Source organism: Drosophila sulfurigaster, chromosome X (genome assembly GCF_023558435.1).
Source record: "Drosophila sulfurigaster albostrigata strain 15112-1811.04 chromosome X, ASM2355843v2, whole genome shotgun sequence".
NCBI classification, from domain to species: Eukaryota; Metazoa; Arthropoda; class Insecta; order Diptera; family Drosophilidae; genus Drosophila; species Drosophila sulfurigaster.
In genome coordinates this window covers 27,149,706-27,174,404 of record NC_084885.1, presented here as the reverse complement: position 1 = coordinate 27,174,404, position 24,699 = coordinate 27,149,706, and the positions used below count along the sequence as shown (strand labels likewise).

Genomic DNA, 24,699 nt, shown 5'->3' with positions numbered 1-24,699 from the left:
CAAAATATGTATTTCTCAAATTAATTATATCAAAAAGTACTTACTAAAGCGAAATGTATAAAGAATCAAATGTTCTTCGGCTTATCGAAGGTGATCCCAAGCAGAAATGTTGAAATAAGTATTCGATTCAATATCGATTCATTATCAACAAATTTGAACTGTAATTAAAATTTTCTACATAAAACTCAAATGAAATGCAATCGAATGTGAAATTTGAAATATGACAAATCATTTAACGCTTTGTCATGACAAATTTTGATGGCATTTTCTGCGCGGGATATTAAAATATAATTTGCACTTGTTGTACAAAATATGCAATAAATTATGATAACAATGCAACATCAACAAGTCGATTAACTAAAATTGCGACAATTAAGATCAACAAAAGTCAAAGAACAAAAGCAAAAATCAAACTCAATAATATACTATATGTATATTAATATACTAAATGTATTTATGTATTTTTATGTACACGTTTTGTTTTGTTGCTTGTAGTCCATTGTTATAATCACCCATTGTTGAAGTGCCAATTAAATATTTAAATATTTGTTTAATTTCATTTGCAATGTAAATACTAAATTGACTAGAATATTTTAGTTGGGCCGAGCAAAGAGCAGGAGGGAGAATGTGTGAGAGAGAGAGATGAAATAAACCTGAATAAGATATGAGTAGTTGATTTAAAAAGAATAAATGAAATTTAAATGTCGAAGCAGTAAAAGTTGTGAGAGAAAAATTATATTTGTCATGGTAGGATTTTTATTGAGAATAAAATGCGAGTTAGTCGAGCAGAAGCAGAAGAAAATGAACATAAGGAATGAGTTTGACTATTATTTCTGGGATTGAAATGAAAAGCATCAAATTCGTAAATAATTATCATTATTTGTCAACAAATTGAAACAAAGTAGCAAAAGCGAATGAAATAAATTTTGGTTAGACAAAATAGTTAACAGGACTGTTAATGACGGGACTTTTAATGACAGTAATACTTAGTTCCTAAATTTACTTAACTGCTAATAAATAATGTTATTATCAGTAATACGTAACTCTCATGTTTGTTTAACTGCAATTAAATATCATTATGAATATAGACACAAGAGGATGAAATGATAATTTGGGCTAGGGAATATATAAAATTTACATTACAATAGTTGAATGGGTTCGAAATGTAATTGCCATATTTATTTATTCAAATTTTAGCCTCTCCTGCTCGGAAGTCCAAGCTAAGCCAATCGAAAACAAATATGTTAATATGTTAAAATTAAGATTTCATTTAATACATTGCTCAAAGAGTGTGTTCAAGTGTGTTTTTTGCCCTTGTCCCCGTCCACTGTACATAGACCCCAAAGAGTTTTCGCAACTGTTTCTGCCTCCCCCCTCAAATCAAAATCGAATCACATTTACCACGACTAATGCACGATATGTGTGTGTGTGTGTGTTTGCCTTCCCTTTAGAGTCATCCCTGCACCTCGGGCTTCCTTAGTCCGCCAACATCGGCGAGTCGTCGACCCTCGGTGATGTTCAATGAATATGTGCTGTTGCATACGCCGCCAGCGTTGAGTGGTGAACCAACAACAACAGTTGCCACTGTGCCGCCGGCAACATTGACAACAACAGCAACCACATCTATGGCAGCAGCAGCAGCGGCAGCAGCGGCGGCAGCAACAACAAGTGGCAGCGGCAGCAACAGCAGCAACAACTTGGACAAGAGCAACAACATTCATTGCACCGAAAAGATGACACAAGCGGGAGATGGCAGCATCTGGCAGGTAAACTCAATTGAATTCAATTCGAAAAGATTTCAAAGACTTCATTTGGAAGGAAGTGTCTTTTGTTTTGTTATTATAATAACAAATTTACACTTGAAATTGACGTGAAGTGCAGCAAAAGTATTTGTATAACAGGCAGAAGGAGGCATGTCCGACACCATACATATATTCGTGATTAGCGGCAATAGTCGAAACCATATAGCCATGTCCGTCTGTCTGTCCGTCTGTATGAACACCAATGTAGATCTCAAAGACTATAGGAGATAAAGCTATAATTTTTTTTCAACAGCACTTATGTATGTTATATTTTCACGCAAAGCAAGTTTGATTCGATTTTTTGCCAATTTGTGCCCCCGAAAATCGACAAAAATCGAGTAACAAGCGTAAGTTTGAAGCTAGAGTCCAATATGAAGTATTGCCTTCAGTATATTTTTACCTTTTATGCAGTCAATCACACTCGATTGTGAAATTCCCTCTTCCCATTTTGAAAAGAAGCAAAACAGTGCGGTTATTTTTTTTTTAATATACCAAATAATATACCACAAAAATACTAAAAATATACCGGCTGCTATATTGGGTACATCGCTATAGTGCAACAAATATACCATATACCGCAAAAAAAACTAAACCATATTTGGTATATCCCTGAAGTACTTCACTCGAAATTTACCATAGAGGACAAAATATACGAGATTGCCAGTCAAAGCAGCTAATTTTGATAGCAAACTATTTCTTAAATAGCTTTTATAATGTTTATCCGATCGTAATTAATATAGTATCTCAGGAATCATAAATACTTCAGTTATTATTGTCTATACTGACTCCTTTTGCCTGTTACACTATCGACACGAAATACCTTTTCCCTCTACCCTTAAATACCCTCTACCTTATAAGTAGCTGGTATACGAATCCTTTGGCAAAAACAAACTGAAACTAATTCAATTGCGTTATTTAATTGACCAGGTGAATCTGCCACAAACGATTGGCACCATTGCCAACCCGTATGCGGATTGCTCAGAGCTGGGTATACACGACGCGATGACTTGTCAAGAGCTGTTAGCATTCTCGGTGGCATTTTCAGCGGCCCTGCCGACGGGTCAGAGCACGCTTGAATCGTTTTACACTTCGCTCGCCCGCTGCGATCCTCACACTGTGGAGGCGCTGAAGCGTGCCACCGCCACTGGCGATGCCGAAGGCGGTCTTGCCACAACAGCCGCTGCGGCTGCGGCTGTTGCAGCAGCAACCGGCGGAGGGTCAACATCAGCTGAGGCAACAATAGCAACTGCAGCAGCGGCAGCGGCAACAACATCATCAGCTGGCATGAGTCTAGAACTTTCAGCGGTTTCGGCAGCCGTTCCGTTGCCTCTGCCCTTGCCACTGCCGCATGGCGAGACACAGCAGCAACAACAACAACAGCAACAGCAGCAGCAATCGCAGCAGCAACAGCAACGTTCACGCAAGGATCAACAATCGCATCACAATAACAACTACAACAACAACAATAATAATAACAATAACAACAACAACAACAGCCACAGCCGCAACAACAATGGGCAGCGCAGCTCACGCAGCCACGCCCCCACCGGCAACTATATGGAGGATTATGCCTGCTGCTACGATCTCTATCAGAACGCTCTGTCGCCGCTCGACGAGCGACGTCGTCCACGATCGGCGGGATTGCGGCTGGTGATCGCCATCTATCGCTGCCTGATGCGTGTCTGCAGCTGGATCAGACGCTACATTAAGCGTCTGGTGGAGCACAAATACTTTCAGCAGGGCATTCTCTTGGCCATTCTGATCAACACCCTGTCGATGGGCATCGAGTATCACAATCAGCCCGAGGAGCTGACGGCCATCGTCGAGACGAGCAACGTCGTCTTCTCCGGCATCTTTGCAGTCGAAATGCTGCTCAAGGTGATTGCCGAGGGACCCTTTCGCTACATAGCCAACGGGTTCAATGTCTTTGACGGCATCATTGTCATTCTCAGGTGAGTGAAAGCGATTATCTTTAGCATTATTAAAATACCCACAACTCACTTTCAAAACAGTGCGACATTATTACTAAAATATACCAAGTTATTATACTAAAAGTACTAAAATATACCGAATTAATATACTAAAATGTATATAACATTTTACAGCACTAAAAATACCAAATCATTCAAAGTATATGATGCGACGGCGGTATTTTTCGAAAATATACCAAATTAGTATACTAAAATACTAAAATATACCGAATTAATATACTAAAATGCTTGAATAAACCATATTGTGGCACTAAAATACCACATCATATCAAAATAATATATTGAAAATACTAAATTATACCATTTTAATATACTTAAATGCGAGTATACTTAAATATGTGTTTCAATGTACTGCAACATTCAAAGTATAATGCGAAGGCGGATTATTTCGAAAATATACCATATTAATATATACAGAAATGTATATTTCAGTATACTACCACATACAAAATATACCATAGAGTATACAACACAAAGACAATGTTATCAAAAATATATAAGCCTTCTTATTACATCGAAAAATACTACCACATTCAAAGCTTAGAATACGAAAGCGGTATTATTGCTGAATTATACCAAATTAATATACCAAAAGCATGCTAACATATACCGAAGTGTTATTTCAGTATACAACCACATTCAGAATATACTATAGCGTATACAATGCGAGGGTAGTATTATTAAAAATATATGTACCTTATTAACATATCGAAAAATGTGAAAATGTACCAAAAGCTATATTTTATAGATACTCTTTTACTATTGAAGTACAAAATATACCAAATTTTCAATCAGAGTTACAAAGATTTGATCGGTTTTTGCAAATGATTTCTTTACCAATGTCTGAAGATTGTATCTGATTGTCTGTCTGTCCACTTGCTTTATCATTCAGATCTCGGAAACTAAAAGGAGTAAAGTCGACAAGTTTTTTTTTTTAATATATTCTACTAGTTTTGTCTGTCCAGCTGCATGTTTAAACATTTATGTATATCTCACCGATTAAAGGATTGTAGTTAGATCCACCAATTTTGCTTAACATTTAACAAATACTTTCCAAATGGTTGCTTAAAATCTTATAACTGAACTGAAATGTAATGAAAGAAGTGGCTTTGCTGAAACTTCATTTTTTTTTTATCCACTCAACTCTCTTACTTCTAATTGTACACAACTTCTTACTGTCTTGCCTTCGCTATCTTGCAGCGCCATTGAAATATGCCAGCAATTTAGGGGCAACGGCACCGGCGGCGGTGGGTCGGGTTTGTCCGTGCTTCGCACCTTCCGACTGTTGCGCATCCTTAAGCTCGTCCGGTTTATGCCCAATTTGAGACGTCAATTATTTGTCATGCTGCGCACCATGGACAATGTCGCCGTCTTCTTCTCCCTGCTCGTGCTCTTTATCTTCATATTCAGGTGAGTTCCGCTGTTGCCATATTTCGAGCACTAACAATACACACACACACACACACACGCACACACAGAGAGACACTCTAATATACACACACACAAACTGACACCTATTACATATGCATATGTCTGTGTATGCCAACTAACACAATAGCAACATCAACAAATATAATAATACTGCTGCAAAACGCAAGAAACCAAAAACTAACCTCAAAATCAAAGATGTCATCTGCAAGAATAACACAAATCAAAAAAAAAAAAAAAAAAAAAAAAAAAATGTCTAGGCACCACAAATTGTTGCTGTCAAGCGAGCGAAAATTACACAAAATTTAAGAATGACATAAAAATAAATAAACTGCTTTGCACAGGCGTTCATTGAAAGAATTTTGGAATATAATAGACTGATTTCATAAAGAAATAAATACAAAAGCAAACAAATCAATTCAGTATAAATTATAAAGGAACAGTATTCAGTATATTCAATATTATGCGTCGAACAATAATAGCAACAATTTTCTATATATGTAATAACATTTTTCTTGTTAGCAAAGTTATATTTCGCAAATCATTGTCCTTAGAGATTTGTGGCAAAATGAGAAGCTGTTGAGGGATAATATGACGTATACGTAATGCTTATATCAGAAAATTAAATAAAGAGATTATGGATAGAAAATATCATAATTTTATGATACTTTAGTTAGGAAATATTCAAATGGGTTTGAAAATGAATCTACAATTCTATATATTTTAAAAAAATTCTTGTAGAGCTTAAAAAATAAAACAAAATTGAAACAAAACTATTAAAAATATAAGTCATTGTTAGTCCAACAGTAGTGGAAGGCTCAAGCGCTTGAATAAATTAAACAATTTCGCTTCCAAACCTTAAGGAGAAGCATCAACGGTGAATGCCCAAGTGAAGTGAAGGAAAAAACTAAGAAATCAGGATAGTTCGCCCGCTTACTTACTCTGTATTCATTACATAACCACAACGAATACTTACATACACTCCCAAATACACACACACACACACTCACATATGGCTATATAAATGGTGAACCTGCAAAGGATCCATGAATATAGAGCTGTGTTTCCTATATCTATCTTTCTCTTCTTGACTCTTTCTCTCCTTCTTACAATCTTTCTATCTCTGTCTCGTTCATCTACTCTTTCTTTATACAAAGCTGCCCCTCACTCAATTTCCAAAACACATTTGAGGAGTTTTCCAACACTGAATAGTCGATAAACGACTTCTTAACCCTTAGCCTAAATCTGTACTGACTTCTAAGCTCGCATTGTTGAGCTATCAACTGCCTTTTTCACCTACACTCTCACAAGAGTTTCACTTCTTTTCCACCCCTTTCGCTGTCTCTCAACTTCTTAGGCGTTGTACAACACTAATCCTTTCGACCAAGCTACCTTTCATAAATCTTAATAAAATGTTGAAAGATTTTCAACGTTTCCCAACACCAAAAAAAAAACTTTCTGTATAACTAAAGATCCATTTCTGATCATTTTTCATCCTTCTTAACACTGTCCACCCGACCAAAATCCCATTTTCGCTCACTATATGACAACTTTCTCATCTCTATTCACAGAAAAAATATATTTCTCAATTTCCACTCTATTTCTCTTCTTATGCGTTATACAACACTGAACACTCGTCCCAAAAACCAAAACCAAAACCAAACCGAAATGCCCCTTTAAAAAACAAGAAACCAAACCAAACCAAAAAAACCAGTAATAATAATGATATTGCCCTGGTAATAATACTCGTAATTGTACTCGTTTTTATGATCTAACACCAAATAAAATCCTGCGTACCATTTGAGTAAACGATTGCGTAAGACTTTCCATCTCTCTTTCTCTTTAAGCTGTCTCTGTTAACTCTTTAACTCTCGTTTCTCTATTTCGCTCAATCTCTTTCTCTATCGTTCTCGCTCATTTGACTTAAATGTACTCTGGTAATACAGAATCGTAGTTAGAGTTTTACAAATCGAATCGTACGTCCAAGTTGAAATAAATTTACTCTCTTTGATCTTTCAACTCTTTTGCTCTATTATCTACTTCCACCCCCCACCATCATCCCAACACTTTCGATCTCCTCTTTCTAGCTCCATTTCTCTATCCAACTCTCTCGCTCTTTCTGTCTGTCTTATCTTACACAATCCTTTACTGCCGTAAGTTGTCGTACACTTTGACTCGCTCGCTCGCTCACTTTGCATTAAAAAAAAATAACTACACATAAACAGAGATACACACACTGCTACAAGATTATATTCGAGTGATTTTTTTTCTACTTTGACTTTCCCACACTCTCTCTCGCTCTCTGTCTTTCTTTCATACACGAAATTCAATTTGAGTTCGAGTAAACTTTAACTCGTTTCTTTTTTAACTGGTCACTCGTTACTCGCTACTCGTCACTTCTCCCAAAGTCGACAACTTTCAATTTAAATTTTGTTCTTTCTGCAATCTAATTCAATTCAATTAGTTTGCCTTTGTTAAACTAAAAAAAACAACACACAGACAAATGCCACAAAAACAAAACAAAAATACAACAATTAGTTAGTTAGTTAGACAAAAGCTTCATTCAATTAAATTAACTAAATGTGTGTCTTAGCTTTTTAGCGTTTACCAACACTCACGCTGACACTTGAAACAATAAACACACACACTCTTAAAATTCACAACGTGTTTAAGCTCACAAACCAATGCTTTTTATTTACAATCACTTTTTGGTTATGAAAACTGAATCAGATAACCTATTGGAACCAATCAGAACAATGCCAACAACACGCACACTACAAAGAAAAAACAAAAACAAAAAATATTTAAAACAACAAACAAACAAAATAAAAAGTACTCAAAAGTCGTACGCTTATTGTGTAGTTGCAGTCGCTCCAGTTTGATACATAATCGTATATATAACTTATATATATCAATAACTACTCGTACTACATGCTATATATATTATATATCTACTACTTGCTCTAAATATTTGATTTATTCTCTTGATTTTACCAACAACAACAAATAAATAAAACTTCATTATTATATATATAAAAAAAAAAAACAAAGTACCAACCAAAAAATACCTTTAACAGCAACTAACTAAATTTAATACATTTACAATATCAGTTTAGTTAGATTAGTTGCTCTGTTCTTGAGCTAAAGTCGTAAACGTAAACGTTTGTGTAGTTAGTCCAAATACAACAAATAAATATTATAAAAAGAAACACGATGAAAAAACAATCACACACGGCGTATACTTGTTAAAGTCAGTGTCCCAACACACACCCACACAAACACACTCACACATACTGAAACACGCACATAGAAACTACGATAACTAAATGAAACTATTAACTTAATGCTCCCCAGAAAATAAACCAAACATAAAAAGTGATTTCTAATTCTAACAAAAATTGAATAATACCAAATCTCTTTCTACAACTCTATTTTTATAGGCTTCAGCTCTAAAAAAAAACCAAAACTTTCAGCTCTTGAGCGACGTTAGTTGTCTTTCATTATTTATCGATTTCTTCACTTTAGTTTTCGCTCTATTCAGTTTTGTCTGTGATGATCGATGATCAAAGCTGCTTACTCCATTCTATTTGTACTCGATTTAAAAATCTACTTTTAAAGTTGTTCCAATTATCGATCAACAAAAATTTCAAATCGAAAGATCCAACAAAAGTCCGATATATCGATTTTGATTGCCAATCCGATAGTAATCTCGATTACGATTTATTTGATTCGTTATGAATAGAGTATCCTTCTTTTTTGTTTGTTAGTTATTTCTCGCTCGCTTGTTGCTCACTTACAGACACATGCTATCTCTACCTCTGTCTATCTCTGTCTCAACTCTTTTTCTTCCTTAACTATCTTTCTCTTTCTCTCTTTTGTCTCTATTTCTCTCTCTCTCTCTCTCTCTTTTGATCACACAATTGCTATACTAATTAATTGTTAATACTTAAAAAAAAAACAAAACTGATCTATAATCAAAACTAACTAATCAAAAATTGTATGCTAAAAAAAAACACAACAAAAAAATACATTCAAAAAAACCAAAAACACAACTCGCAAAAAAAAAAACAAACAACAAATTAATAATAATAATACATATATAATAAAAATTTATAAGAATATTATATTATCGAAATATATATATGTATATCATATTATATATCAACAATACCAACAATACCATCACTTTAGTATACTCGGCATGAATCTGTTCGGATGTAAATTCTGCGAGAAAATTAACGGAGAGAAGATTTGCGATCGTAAGAATTTCGACAGCCTGCTTTGGGCGCTCGTCACAGTGTTTCAGGTAGACCTATTGCTATCAGCATTTACCAAAACTTACTATATTTATATTATTAAATTAAATTAAAAAAAAAAAACACTATACAATATGCTTAACAAATATAAATATATATATATCCTTATATATATATATTTTATATATATACCACCTAATCTTATGCCAAATAATCTGCTGTCGATAACTAACACTGATTGTTACCAAACCAAACCAAAAAAAAAAGTTAAAGAAATGAAGAAAATCGATAAAAAAAGAGATACAAAATATAAGCATTTTGTTTAAGTTGATTTTTGATTTTTTTGTTGGTTCGTTTGTTTGTTTGTGGACAATCGATAATCGTGCTAGGCTTGCGATAACGATAACAATAACAAATTACGATTACCATTACGTTTACGATAACGATAAACTTTTCATTATAATTGTTGTGCAACTTTTGTGTTCCCACTCTCGCTCTCGCTCTCAAAGTCTCTATTTAGCTACCTCTCTTGCTCTTGCTCTCTCTATCTCTCTCTATCTCTCTCTCTCTCTCTGTCTCGCTCGCTCGCTCGTTCTCTTGCTCACTCTGTCAGTCTCTGTCTGTCTGTGATTCGCCTGCAAAATGGACAACAAATCGCACTCTTTTTCAATTATGTTGTAATCGATAACTTTTATTTCCGCTTTTGCGTTTATGGTTTTTGCGTTTTGTGTTTTAAACTCATTTCGATAGATTTATCGATTACTCACTCGCTAGCACTAATTTGTGGTGTGCATATTTTAAATATACTTCTTCGGTGTGGTGCTTTTCTTTTCTGTTCATTGTGTTCGTTTCGTTTCGTTCTGCTTTTGCCTGCCGTTCGTTCGATCGTTCGATTGTTTCAGCATAACGAGAGAAACATTGTGTTCGACGCATGTTATCGATTTATTTGTGTTGAGTTGAGTTTCGTAGCAAGCAGCGCGCATTCGCATGTCGTTCGATCGTTTTTTGTAGTGTGTCAAATGCTCTTGAATGTGTAAATTATCGATTCTCGATTAGCATTAGTTTTTAAGGCAGTTACATACAATAACAATAATAATAATCATAACATTGCACAGGTAAGCATATCAGTTTGAAGAATCGCCCCTCCCGCAAAAGAAAAGTAATTAAACAATACATTAAAACCAAATGAACAGCAAGTTGTTCTTGGACTGTCTTGAAGTTGCGATGCGTTGTTGCCTTTGTCTTGCAGTTATTGCATTTGCATGTTATCGATAAGCGATAAGACAACGATAAACACACACAGTTTGAATCTCTATCTCTCTCTCGCTCGCTCTCTACTCGCTACTCGTTACTCGCTACTTCTCTTTCTTGATTTGACGCACACACACACTAACACACACTCTACACACACACACACACACATACACACATACACAGTCACATAATATTTCTCTACTTTGTTATGGTTTCCTGTACATACTATAATACTATCTCTTAAGTATATTTCTATGTCTTTATCAACTATACTATGTATATATGTATATGGTACTATTGTATGCTAGCCTCTAAGTTGTTTAGTATTTGATTAACCCCTCCCCCACTACCACAACCACTAAAAAAAAAAAAAAACCCTCCACTACTACTACAAAAAACTCTCCAATCTCCACTCTCCACTCTTGAAACACGCATAACAAACTCGACTCTAAACTCTTAACTGTAAACTATGTCAACCAACTCAACTCTGACCCTCTAAACTTTCACAACTACTCACATAAAATACAGCCATATAATACACACATACACACACACACACAAATACTAGTACTGTCTCTAGAGTTTGTCAGCTCATATTATTTTGAGGTTCTCCCAGAAAACTCTGTAAAATAAAACAGTTTTTTTTACTTTTCTCTCAACTTTTTTAATATATATCATAATATATATATATATATGTATATGTATACATGAAAAACCACAACAGCAACAACAACAATTCAAAACAAAACAAAAACAGCAATAGAGATAATGATTATAATGAAGAAAAACTCCAATACACTGTACATAGAGAAAGAAAAATATCCCATTTAACTGAGGCTACAAACACATATACAAAACAATTACAACATAGATCAGCCCCAACTCAAGATATCAACTTTATTTACGTATTATATATATATATATACATGCACACACACATACACACATCGATATAAATATATATATATATACATTATATAGTTTATATTTGCCTATAAATATATATATATATGTATGTATAACCAATTTGAATCAAACGATCGATCGATCGATCAATATATGCATATACATATATATTCTCGTAATCGCAACCACTATATATCCACATATTTACTATATCAATATATATATATATACCGATGTATATCTAAAATATATATAAATATATATGAACACACACGAAAAACCCTATTACTCTATATATATATGAGATATATATACATATATAAAACATATATACGTATAAACCTACAGCATACTCGGCATGTATCTGTTTGGCGGTAAGTTTTGTAAATTTTTGGACGAATCCGGAGTCGAACGTGAATGCACGTGTCCCGAAATAATCAGCCGACATCCGCAATGTGAATGCGATCGCAAACACTTCAACAACATTTTGTGGGCCACTGTCACAGTTTTCCAAGTAAGAACAATAACAATCTCAACAACCAAAAACACAACCAATAAAAACAAAAAAAAAAATAAAAAAAAAACAAGAGATATCAAAATGAAATATATTCTATATATATATACAACAAAAATATACCTATCCAACTATTTACCACTATCAAAGTAACTTTTCCCCATCAAAAAAGAATCAACAGCAAACTTTCAAAGTGTTACAGAACAAAATGATCATATATATATATATTAGGTTGGCCAAAAAGTCTTGCGGTATTTCCGATAGGTGTCTTTGCAAGCGCGTAGTTCTAGTTCTATTTATCGAATCGGTTCATGCGATACCTTTTTGGAAAGCTCTTTTCCCGCGCTAACACGTGTTTGATTTATTGTTGTTTGTCTTGAGTCGTTCGTGAGTTATAGCGTCACAAACATGGGGCAAAATAAAGAGAAAATACGGCATATTTTACAGTACTACTACGATAAAGGCAAAAATGCAACTCATGCTGCCAATAAAATTTGTGCAGTTTATGGACCCGATACAGTTTTCATTTCCACCGCACAACGATGGTTACAACGTTTTCGTTCTGGTGCGGAGGTGGTCGAAGATGCGCCATGGTCCGGAAGGCCTGTCGTCGAAAATTGCGATAAAATCGCCGAATTGATCGAAAGAGATCGGCATAGTAGCACCCGTAGCATCGGCCAAGAGCTTGGCATGAGTCATCAAACCGTTTTAAACCATTTGAAGAAGCTTGGATAAAAAAAAAAAAAAGCTAGATGTATGGGTGCCACACGACTTGACGCAAAAAAAAACATTTTTGGCCGTATGGATGCATGCGAATCGCTTCTGAATCGCAACAAAATCGACCCGTTTTTGAAGCGGATGGTGACTGGCGATGAAAAGTGGATCACTTACGATAACGTGAAGCGCAAACGGTCGTGGTCGAAAAGCGGTGAAGCTGCCCAGACGGTGGCCAAGCTTGGATTGACGGCCAGGAAGGTTCTTCTGTGTGTTTGGTGGGATTGGCAGGGAATCATCCACTATGAGCTGCTCTCCTATGGCCAAACGCTCAATTCGGACCTGTACTGCCAACAACTGGACCGCTTGAATGCAGCACTCAAGCAGAAGAGGCCATCTTTGGTCAACAGAGGCCGAATTGTCTTCCATCAGGACAACGCCAGGCCACACACATCTTTGGTGACGCGCCAGAAGCTCCGGGAGTTCGGATGGGAGGTTCTATTGCATCCACCGTATAGTCCGGATCTCGCACCAAGTGATTACCACCTATTTCTGTCCATGGCGAACGACCTTGGTAGTCGGAAATTGGCCACAAGAGAGTCCTGTGAAAATTGGCTCTCCGAGTTTTTTTGCCAATAGAAAAGCGAGCTTCTATAAGAGGGGCATTATGAAGTTGGCATCTCGTTGGGAACTCGTCATCGAACAAAACGGCGCATATTTGACTTAAATCGCATTATTCTAACCAATTTTATGAACAATTGAAAATTCAATAAAAATACCGCAAGACTTTTTGGCCAACCTAATATATGAAACGAAAAAAACAAAACTGCAGATCTTATACCTTATATATCTACCCTATAATTCTAGTTTTTGCGTACATTCCGTTTAGTTTTAGTTTACTATAGTTTATCCAAATATATCCTCGCTATACATACTATATATCTTTTATTCACTCTCGTTCTTCTAGCGATCCAATTTAGTTTTTTTGCCTCAGTACGTTTATTCTCATATATTGTTTTTTTTTAGTTTCCCGTCTTCTTACACAATTTATTTTTACCTAGTTTCAATTACCTTTTTAATCCGTAAGTAGTCTTAGATGATAACATAATAAACATACAAAAACACAAACACTTACACACACTAAAATCTTTCTCATTTGTGTCCATCTTATTATTTTTTGTCTGTCTTTAATAACAATCTCACCAAAAGCTAGAGCTAAATTTGTGAATTGATTGAGCAAACCAATTTATAGAAAAAGTAATCGATTACCAGTTAACAAAAATTTCTAAAAAGTTAAAAAAATATTAAATTTAATTGAATCAATAATTCTGTATTGATATGATGTATTAATATAGATCCTGCTCCTACATTGATCGATATATGATGTAAACAACTCAATATACATTTATCGATAGTTTAAAGCAAGTTCTCGTAAATTATCGTATTGCTAAATATTGCAAATTATAGAAAAGGTATCGCTATAGAGCTCAAAGATACATTCAATTTAATTGAATCGATATTTCGTATTTATATCGATCCTGATCAACTTAACTGTAACTGATTAACTTAACTGTAACTGTAAATTATTAAAAAAGAAGAAACGCTGTAAAGATCAAAAGTGGATTCAATTAAATTGAATCGCTAATTCTGAATGGATGCGACATATTAATATCGATTAAATCTTCACACATATCGCCTAACATTGATTGATACACAATAATCAACATAAATTGATCGATAAACACGTATCGATAATTTTATTGATATACGCATATCGATGTATGTTATTTTATATGCACAAATCGATATACACTTATCCATATCACACTTTCTAGCTCTTGATTTTGTTTCTGTCAATTTCTATCTCTTTCTCTCTCTCACTTTCTCTTTTTCCCTCTCTCTCTCTTCCCGTATCTCTTGCTCTCTGACACACACAATCACACGCACACACACACACACACACACATACCAGTGTACTCATTTGTAACATATATATATGCTCCACTCATTTGTTTGCATGATTTCCTTGAATTTAAAATTTCGTTTTGTTTTTCCTCCTCTCACATTTCGTGTTTTACTTTTGTATGAAAACAAAAACCTTTGTCAGTCCAATTAAGTGATACTTATAATGTCGTTACGTTTTGTTCTATATATATATATAAAAATATACACAACAATTCTATACTACATATATACAAAAAACAAACCATATATAAAAATAAGAAAATATATATATAAAAACAAAAAAAAAACCGATATATACGAAATAAATATATATATATAAGAAACTTATGTATAGGCATTGGAAAACGCTTCGTTTGTTGGCTTCGTTTGGCTTGTTTCTCCTTCCTTCCAAATATGCTGCTGCTTTGTCTTCTTCTGCGTTTCCTTTTTACATAAATATTTCTTATGTTTGCTACAAGTTTCTTATTTGCTTTTTGCGCTTTGCCAAACACACAAAAAAAAAAAAAAAAAAAATACAAACAAAAAGAAAAGCATATAATTTATGTACAGCCACGCCAAAAAGAAATAACTATATATAATCGTATTGTTCAAATATATTTCCAAAAACATTATAGCAAGAAATATTTATTGGCACGTCGTGTAAAAATTCAACCAAAAAGAAAAACAAAAATTATAAATATATATATATATATCAATATTTTTTTTATATTAGATTTGAATTTACATGCAAGATTTTTGCGCGCTTTGAACCAAATTTAATTTCGTATTTGAGTTTCATTTTTATGGACTTTTCCAAGTTGCGTTCTTCAAGCTAGAAGTTGCAGCGCTTTGTCTTGTTTTTGAAGCGTTTGTCATTTTGTGTTTTATCAAAACCACACCACGAATTAACTACGAAATTTATGAGTTCATATTTCAATACTGTAGTTTAATTGTATTATTTTGATTTCGTTTCCGTTTCCGTTTTGATTTGCCAATTGCTTTTAGTGCGCTTTGGCAACCAATTTATGTTATGTTAAAAAAAACCTTAGGAATGGTTAATAACAGCAACATCAACAAGTGGATTTTATCAACTAGGTTCATCATTTGCTTTATCATTTATTTCGAATCGGAAAAGAAGTGCTTTATATGCTTTTAATTTTTGTAAGCTACAAGAAAAGTTGGTATGAGACAATAAAAAAAAGAAAAAGAAAAAAACCCAAACCAAAGCAAAGCTAACATATATATATCTAATCTATATATAATATATATAAGAATAATAATAATAATATATATCTAACACATTTTTTTGACGTTTTGCTTCTCCAACATGATCTGTTTTCTTTGTGCTCTCTATTTTCTCTTACTTTTTTTTATCCCACACACACAATATGTTTATTGGAATTTGTTCTACGTTTTTCTTTTATGTGCTTTTTCAAAATATATATATCCAATATATATCAATATATATATATATCCCAAAAAATATATATACATATCAATATGCACCACGTTTGCCGCCCGCCACCTGCAACTGCAACCAACCAACCAATCAATCAACCAAATTCAACCATCAAAAACCAACCAACAACAACAACTACTACAACAACAACAACTACCACCGATACTACAACTACAACTACAACATCAACTACAACAACTTTCATCGAAAAACAAAAACAAAAATGTTTTTAGATACTGACGCAAGAGGATTGGAACGTCGTCTTATTCAATGGCATGGAAAAGACAAGTCATTGGGCTGCATTGTACTTTGTGGCTCTAATGACCTTCGGCAATTATGTGCTGTTTAATTTATTGGTCGCCATTTTGGTTGAGGGATTCAGTTCAGAGGTAGAGTTTTGCCAACACCCACCGACAACAACTAACAAAAACTAACCTTAAAGCCCATCCAAAACGTCAATAACATACATACTTCTGCCAATTTGGGAATGTGTTTCACTTTCTCCGAAAGCTGAAACGTTTTCCTACCAAACATCAAAATGAATTGGCATTTGATATTCTGTAAACGATAGTCCACATAAACGATGTTTCAATTACTTAATAAGTCTCGCTTGCCATTAGAATTCAAATTTTAACTTATTCTTACAGAAATAACATTAAATATTTGTTTTCAATCGTTTTCTAATTTCTTCTTATTATATATTTAATCGATAGTAACTATCGATAGTAATAAATATAAATGATCACTGATTTAGTTGCCAACTTTGACAATCGATCGAAATAATGAATTGTAGTTGAAACATTGTTGTGGCATTGTGCAATCAGAGTTTAATAATAATCGATAACAATCGATCGACAGCAACGCGATTCTCCGGAACTCCTCCGACAACACACACGTTGACGAATAAAAGTCTAATTTTGAAATTTTGATTCCCTCAGCGAAATGAACGTCGCGAGCGCGAACAGCGCGAATTGGTTAAGAAACTGCGCGAAGAGACATTGGCCGAAAATTATAGCGATGGTATGTACGATGAATCACGCAGCGAAGCTGATTCATCGACCACTAACGATAGTTACTACGAGGTACGCAATCGCTGGCGCAGCGCCGAGGACATGCGCAAGGTAAGTTGCACAAAAAGAAACCACGAAAAAACAAAACCGAAATAGAGAAAGCGTGAGACTCACCGAGAGAGAGACTCTGAATGATTGAATGAATGAAATGCATGTCAAGTGAGTGTGTGTGCGTGTGTGAGAATGTATGCTAAAGAGTCGTGTCACGGTATGTATTCGAATCGTATGTAGTATCCACGTATCTATCATCGCCTCAGCAGCTGCAGGACTCCGCCGAGCTGATCATTGAGGGCAAATCGAATATGCATCGCCAGCGTCTACTCCAGCCCATCCAAGACTATCAGATCAATGAGCTGCCCTCGGATGCTGCCGCCATTTCCCCAGCCGTCGACAAGGAGGGCAGCTGCAGCAAACTCTTGCCACACGATGACTCCAAGCCACCACGTGGCGGTCTCAAAAAGGTAGGTGGGACACTCCCTCCCACATCGTCAGTGTTGTCCTCCCTCTCTCCAACAAACAAAACACACACATTTATTTTATGTTGTCTGCACGATTTCCCTTCTTTGCTTGCCACCATTCACTGTGTAGACATACTCGATTAAGGATCGACGCAGCGAGGCGCCACGCCTCTCCAAGATGCGGCTGATACGCGATCCGCCGCTGATCACCACGACGGCGGCAACGCCACAGGACTCGCCCAGCACCACCATGGACTCGGGCATGACCTTTCGCCAGTGGGGCGACGTTGAGGTGAGCACAACAGACACAAACTGCTTTCTAAACAACAACAACTAAATGATAGCCTTTCTTTCTATTTAACTGACTTTTGTTTAACGTAAACTGTCAACTATTTATTTGCGTTTTATGACCTGACAGTGCGGTATTATTGCTAGAATATACCAAATCAATAAATAATCTAAAATATACCAGAATTTATATTTCGTATATCAATATACAACTACATTCAAGGTGTCAACTCAGTATTTGCTTTTTTAATCATTGTTAAAATACGCTAATTCAATACACCGAAAAATACTAAAATATACTGAAATGTATACTTCATATATCGATATATACATTCAAAATATAACATATTTGCTCAAAGCCACCCAATAAAGCGAAAAAATACTAAAACGTATTGGAAATATACTATTGAGTAGAAAATATACCAAACAGACAATGAAATCTCTTTTAAACTTTAAAGTCTTTTATAGTTGTGAAATATCTGAATGACTTTCAAAATAATTTGACAGCCAGTCGTCATATCAATACTGCGAAAAATACTAAAACGCATTAAAAATACAGTATTTAGTACAAAATGAACCAAATTGTTAATTAAAGCAGCAAAAAACCTGACTGCAGCAGCCTTCTTAATCAGATCTGCAAAGGCTTAACTAAATATTAAAATAAATATTAAATAAAAATTATCGTATATCGATATACAACAACATACAAAAATACCATATATTTTAGTCAAATATCTTAGTGCCTTTCAAAATTTGCTCACAGCTACACGCGAAATCAATATACCGAAAAAATACTAAAACACATTCCGAATTGAGTACAAAATATACCAAGTTGTTAATAAAAGTAACAAAACACCTGACTGCAGCAGCCTTTTTAATCTCAAAAGGCTAATCTCTTAATTTTTTTATTGTTGTTAAATATCTCTGATGACTTTCAAATATACGATTGAGTACAAAATATACCAAATTATCAATTATATCGACTAATACCTGTCTGCTGTAGTTTTCTTAATCAGATCTCTAAATTCCTTTATTGTTGTCAAATATATCTAAGCAACTTTCTCGAATTTCCTCGCAGCCACCCGCGTTACCTTCGACACTCATTTTAAATATACCATTCAATACCAAATATACCAAATTGTCAATTGAAGTAGCAACAAAACCTGACTGCAGCACCCTTCCTAATTAGATCTCCAAAAGTTTAATGCTAACTTTTTAACTCTTTTATTGTTGTCAAATATATCTAAGTGACTTTCTAAAGTTTGCTGGTATGCACCTGCAAATCAATATACGGATATATAATATACTCATTCAAAACATACCATTGAATACAAAATATAGCAAATTGTCATCTTAATGAGTTCTCTACTTTAATTAGTTTTGCCTAGTGAGTTTGGTATCTTCTAAACTCTAAACAGAAACTCTCTTAAACTCGTTGTTAAATATCTCTAAGTGACTTTCTCGAATTTCCTCGCAGCCACCCGCGTCGCCTTCGCCATCGCTGCTGAAGCCGCCAAACATCTTCAGCGGCGGTCAGCGGACCCTGGACGAGGGCATACCGGCCATCGATCTCATACCGCCATCGCCGGTGCTGGCCCACAAGCCACTCAACATACTCAATGCCAGCCAGCTGCAGGGACATCCCGTTGTTGGAGCCACGGCGGCAGCCACAACGAGCGTCGGCGTCGGCAGCGGCAGCAGCAGCGATCAATTGAGCAGTCTGTTACCTGGCGCGTTAACGAGCAGCATGCATAGCGTGATCATCGATGATATCTCGAAGCATTCGAGCACAAGTGCCGCTGCCACGCCCATTTATGTGCCCACCATTTCATCGAGCACTGTGACAGCCTCACTGCAGCCGCCCGCCGAGAGTCACAGCCACAGTCACAGTCACAGTTTGAATCTATCGGATTTGTCGCCCATGACAGTGTCGCTGACGGGTTCGGTTAGCTCTGCGCTGGGTGGCATTGGAGGAGGATTAGCAGGCGGAGGAGGAGGCAGTGCCTCAACTAGCGGCAGCTCATCGAGCGAACGTTTGCCACTGGCGCCGGCGAGCAGCTTTAAGCAACGCTTTCGACGCAGCAGCTCAAAGAAGCGACGCGGCGCCACCGGCGATGAACATTTCGGTGGCCATGTCGATCTTGAGGAGGAGCAACAACAGCTCAACAATGGCAGCGACAACAGTTGCCTCTTGCGCTCAACAACAACAACCGCTGCAGCAGCAGCAGGAGCAACAACTCAAGCAATAGTTACTCCAACTGCACAAGGACACAAGGATACGAATCGTGTGAGTCCACAGAACTCGATTCGTCGTCTGTCGAATACGTTGAGCATTGGCAGCGGTCCGGGAAGTCGTCGTGCCTCCGCCTGCATTTTCAACTCCCAGGTCTATCAGAATCTGAATCAGCCGCCCAAATTGAAACCGGGCGCCGGCCAACGGCGAATGAGCTCCATTGAGTTGGCCTTTAGCAAAACGTCGCATTTAAATCTGCACAATCTCGAGGCGAATCGCAAATCGTTGTCGTACACCAATTCGAAAATCGATTTGGATAAATGGCAAAAGTCCTACACGAATCTCAATGAACCCGATATGCTGCAACAGTATATGGAGGCGCGGGATAAGCGCAAGAACTCCATCAGCCATTACAATCTGAAGAAACGTCTAGAGGAGAAGGAGCTGCAACAGTTGCAGCTACTCCATCAGCAACAGTTGCAACAACAACAGCAGCAGCAACAGCAAATGCAACTTGCTGAACACTCACAGCTGCCGCCACAGCAGCTGACCAAGGAATTGCAACAGCTGTCGTTGCAACAGCAACAGCAACAGCAACATTCCATGGTGCCCTGCGGAGAGCACATGTCCAAGCTGAAGATGCTCATCCAGCGGCTCACGCCCAAGCACTTTACCATCGAGCGTGAGTCCTACTCCATGTACATCTTTCCCGAGGAGAATAGGTGAGTGTGATCGATGCAATTTTACCAATTTCATTGATGGATTAATCTGCCATAAAATCATTAAACAGCTAAGAAAACCGCATTATTCTTAACTTAAAAAAAAAAAAGTTTTCAACAAAGCTCTAAAGTTTTGACAATGTGCTTTTAAAGCACATTACAAATCATTACGATTAAATTATGTTTATTAAAGAAATTAAAGCACATATTCTGCCTAATATCAATCATTAAACAGCAAAGAAAAGCGCATTATTCTTAACTTCAAAAAAAAAAAAAGATTTTAACAAAGCTCAAAAGTTTTGACAATGTGCTTTTAAAGCACATTACAAATCATTACGATTAAATTATGTTTATTAAAGAAATTAAAGCACATATTCTGCCTAATATCAATCATTAAACAGCAAGGAAAAGCGCATTATTCGTAACTTTGAAAAACGATTTCTAAAAGGCTCTACAGCTTTGAAAGTTACTATTAACAATGTGATTTTAAAGCACTACTCGTGAAGATATTGTATAGCTGGAGTAATGTAATCACAATTGTTGTTTTATGTGCAATTATTCTACAGAAGAAATTCAAATAAGCTCAAAAGCTGAATATCTACAAAGTGCATTATTTAAACCCCAATTAGAATAATCGGTGTAGTTAAATCTCGAGCTTTTCTCAAGATGTATGTTCTATAAAGCAGTTTTTATTGCATATTAAACCTAAAATCGATTTTTAGTGATTATGTTTTTATAGAGCTTTCAAGCTCTATGTAAATCTATTAACAAGGCTTAAAAGCTGTTTTAAAGCAGCATCGAATCAGTGATAAAAGAATCAGTTATAAAAGATTTCTTAAACATTTTGAGCTCATAGACCAAATGTAACAACAATAAATTTTGCATATTAACTTAACGCTTCGTTTCCAATGCAGTGAAAAGCTCTTAAAGCTCGAAGGCAGTTGACTGACTCGAGAGTTAATTCACTTCGTTTAAGATTAATCTTAAGCCACAAACAGCTTTGCCACTCGCCTGCCTTTTCATTTATCAATTGTCAACGAGTGTATTTTACGATAGATTTCAATCAGCAAAGGCCATTAAGGGATATTGCAAACGTTGCTCATGACTTTGCAACAGACTTGCAACTATTTTTACAGTCGCATTTCATTTTCATTTTCATTTACGTTTACGTTTTTCTTTTCTCTTTTTGTTTGGGGGTTTTTTTTTTTGGTTATACGCTTGGCAGTTTTTCAATTTGATTGTGATACTCGCACAGCAAGCAGCGTAATTCAATTGCCACATTGTTGCAATTGTCCACCTGACCATTTTCATTACAATTTTCATGTTCATTTTCGATTTCCATTCCGATTCGTTTCGATTGCAATCATTAAACTATTTTGCTGTGTCTCTGTGTGTGTGTGTGGTGACAGATTCCGTCAGGTTTGCACGTGGTTTGTGAACCAGAAATGGTTCGACAATGTTGTCCTATTGTTCATCGCACTCAATTGCATAACTTTGGCCATGGAAAGACCAAACATCCCTCCAAGCAGCACCGAAAGATTGTTCCTGTCAACAGCCAATTACGTGTTCACCGTCGTCTTCACTGTCGAAATGTTCATTAAGGTCAGTTGAACTCTCTCTCTCTCTCTCTGTTATCAAAGCAACTTTCGACTACTAATCAGACAAATTATTGTTTATAGGTAGTTGCCACGGGCATGTTTTATGGCCCGGATGCATATTTCACATCCGGCTGGAATATCATGGATGGATCTTTGGTTACAATATCGATAATAGATTTGTTAATGTCATTGATTAGCGAATCGAGTCCCCGGATATTTGGGATTTTAAGGGTAAGTTTGGTCCACAAAAATGCAACGCAAAACACAATCGCAATACAGAAACGAAAAGCTCTTGGGGGACACAAGCAGCTCAACTAATCGACCACCGAATAGAACATCAACAACAACAACAGCAACAGCGTCCCGTCTCGACTTCACCACAAAAAAAAATACCACGTCTCACTTAAAAGAATACAAAAATGCTCGATATGAAAATGCAGCTATTATAATCGATTGCGCACGCGGCTCAAAAAACCAAAAAACAAAGCTCTAGCTACTGCTCGCTCGCTCGCTCCTTCGCTCTCTATCTGTCTTTCTCTCTCTTTTAACTCTAGCTCTATCTTTTTCTACAAATCACACTGCTACTCTATTGGCTACTCTGTGCATCTATCTCTCTCTCTCTATCTGGCTACAACGCTATCTCTTTCTTTCTAATGCACACATCTCATCGTCAAAAACAAAAATCTCAACGTATACTTTAACTTCAAACAAGCTCTCTTTTCTCTCTCTCTGTCTGACGCTGTCTCTTTCACATTCTCTCTCTGACTCACTGTCTCTCTCTATAATATATATTATATATTGTGTCTGAATCGGGCATTCCATATTAACCATAACATAAACTAAGACTAAACTAAAAACTCAATTAAAACTTAACCAAACCGATCTGCAGGTAAATTCTCGTGCTATATCTCATATAATGGCAAACAAAAAACCAAAAAAAAATTACTCGTAACGCTTTTATCTCGAATTCAATCTATATCTAACTATCTGTCTCTATATATCACTCTATCTCTCTGTATCTCTCTCTCTCTCTCTCTCTCTCTCTCTCTCTCTCTCTGTGTGTGTATGATGTTTGTGTGTGCGTAGAGCCCCCAAATTTGAAAGTGTTGAAAGTTTCCCCTACTCCCCATCCCGCCATATATATCTAAAGTAATTTGTTGTCTCTCACCTTCATCTCGTTTGTATATAAACTATATATATGAATTATATAAGTATACTATAATATCTGTAATACGTAATTGCATATATGCATCTTCCTTTTTATAACCAAACCTCACATTTTACTTATGTATAAACACATTTAACGGATCTGTAAGATTGAAATTTGAACAATTTCCGAAATAATAATCGGATTCAATTTTAGATTAATTTCCGATTCTATATCTCGCCAAAGTTATTCAGGTTTTTGAGGTTGTTACATTTGGACCATAAAATGCGTGTTTCAATTCCTACAGTTCCGGGCAATGCAACTACTTTTTTACTATAAAACGAAAGAAATTCCGATTCCAAACATTCCTTTGGACAATTTTTAAACAACTTTATTCAGATGTTCCGATTCATTACGTTCCGTCGTCTCCGCAAACTACATGACTAGATGTTTCAATTCCACAAGTTCCATTGTCTGCTGTTTAGCTGCATTTCAAATTATTTTCTTAGGCATTATACTACTGTTTCAATTCCATACGTTCCATCGTGTGCTGCTATTTTATGAGACATTTAACTACTTTTATTCAAATTTTTTCAGTCATCATATAAATGAAGTGCAGTCCTTATATAATATAATAAATGTTCCAATTCCAATCGTTCCACATGTAGAAAACTTATATAATTGGCATACTTCTTACACATCCGCACTTGCATAATCTCGTTATCTCGTTACTTTCCAGATGTGTTCAATGTAAAATCGTTTTGAAAGTCCCTCGTTCCGTTCTCGTTAGAAATCCGCCCCCCGAACCCCCGCCGCTCACCGCTTAAAGCCTTTATAACCTGCTCGTTCCTAACACACACATATCTACTTCATTCCCATTTCTTTTTGGCTTTTGCTTAATTGTCACGATCCGTTGCA

General features: G+C 35.9%; 1 protein-coding gene across 18 annotated transcripts in view; it reads left to right on the top strand.

Annotated features, from left to right (window-relative positions):
* Positions 1-24,699, top strand: part of LOC133847019 (uncharacterized) — a 139,677-nt gene that overhangs the window by 111,034 nt on the left and 3,944 nt on the right. For 7 of the 18 annotated variants that reach the window (XM_062281733.1, XM_062281734.1, XM_062281732.1 and 4 more), the window contains 11 exons: positions 1,452-1,766; positions 2,730-3,754; positions 4,994-5,203; positions 11,986-12,151; positions 16,502-16,657; positions 17,207-17,389; positions 17,596-17,799; positions 17,927-18,088; positions 19,562-21,039; positions 22,446-22,638; positions 22,716-22,865. In XM_062281733.1, the coding sequence (XP_062137717.1) occupies positions 1,452-1,766; positions 2,730-3,754; positions 4,994-5,203; positions 11,986-12,151; positions 16,502-16,657; positions 17,207-17,389; positions 17,596-17,799; positions 17,927-18,088; positions 19,562-21,039; positions 22,446-22,638; positions 22,716-22,865 (4,242 nt within the window). Of the gene's footprint in view, positions 1-1,451; positions 1,767-2,729; positions 3,755-4,993; positions 5,204-9,412; positions 9,528-11,985; positions 12,152-16,501; positions 16,658-17,206; positions 17,390-17,595; positions 17,800-17,926; positions 18,089-19,561; positions 21,040-22,445; positions 22,639-22,715; positions 22,866-24,699 lie in introns of those variants that run through there. The other 11 variants (XM_062281740.1, XM_062281739.1, XM_062281738.1 and 8 more) reach the window with 6 other exon arrangements.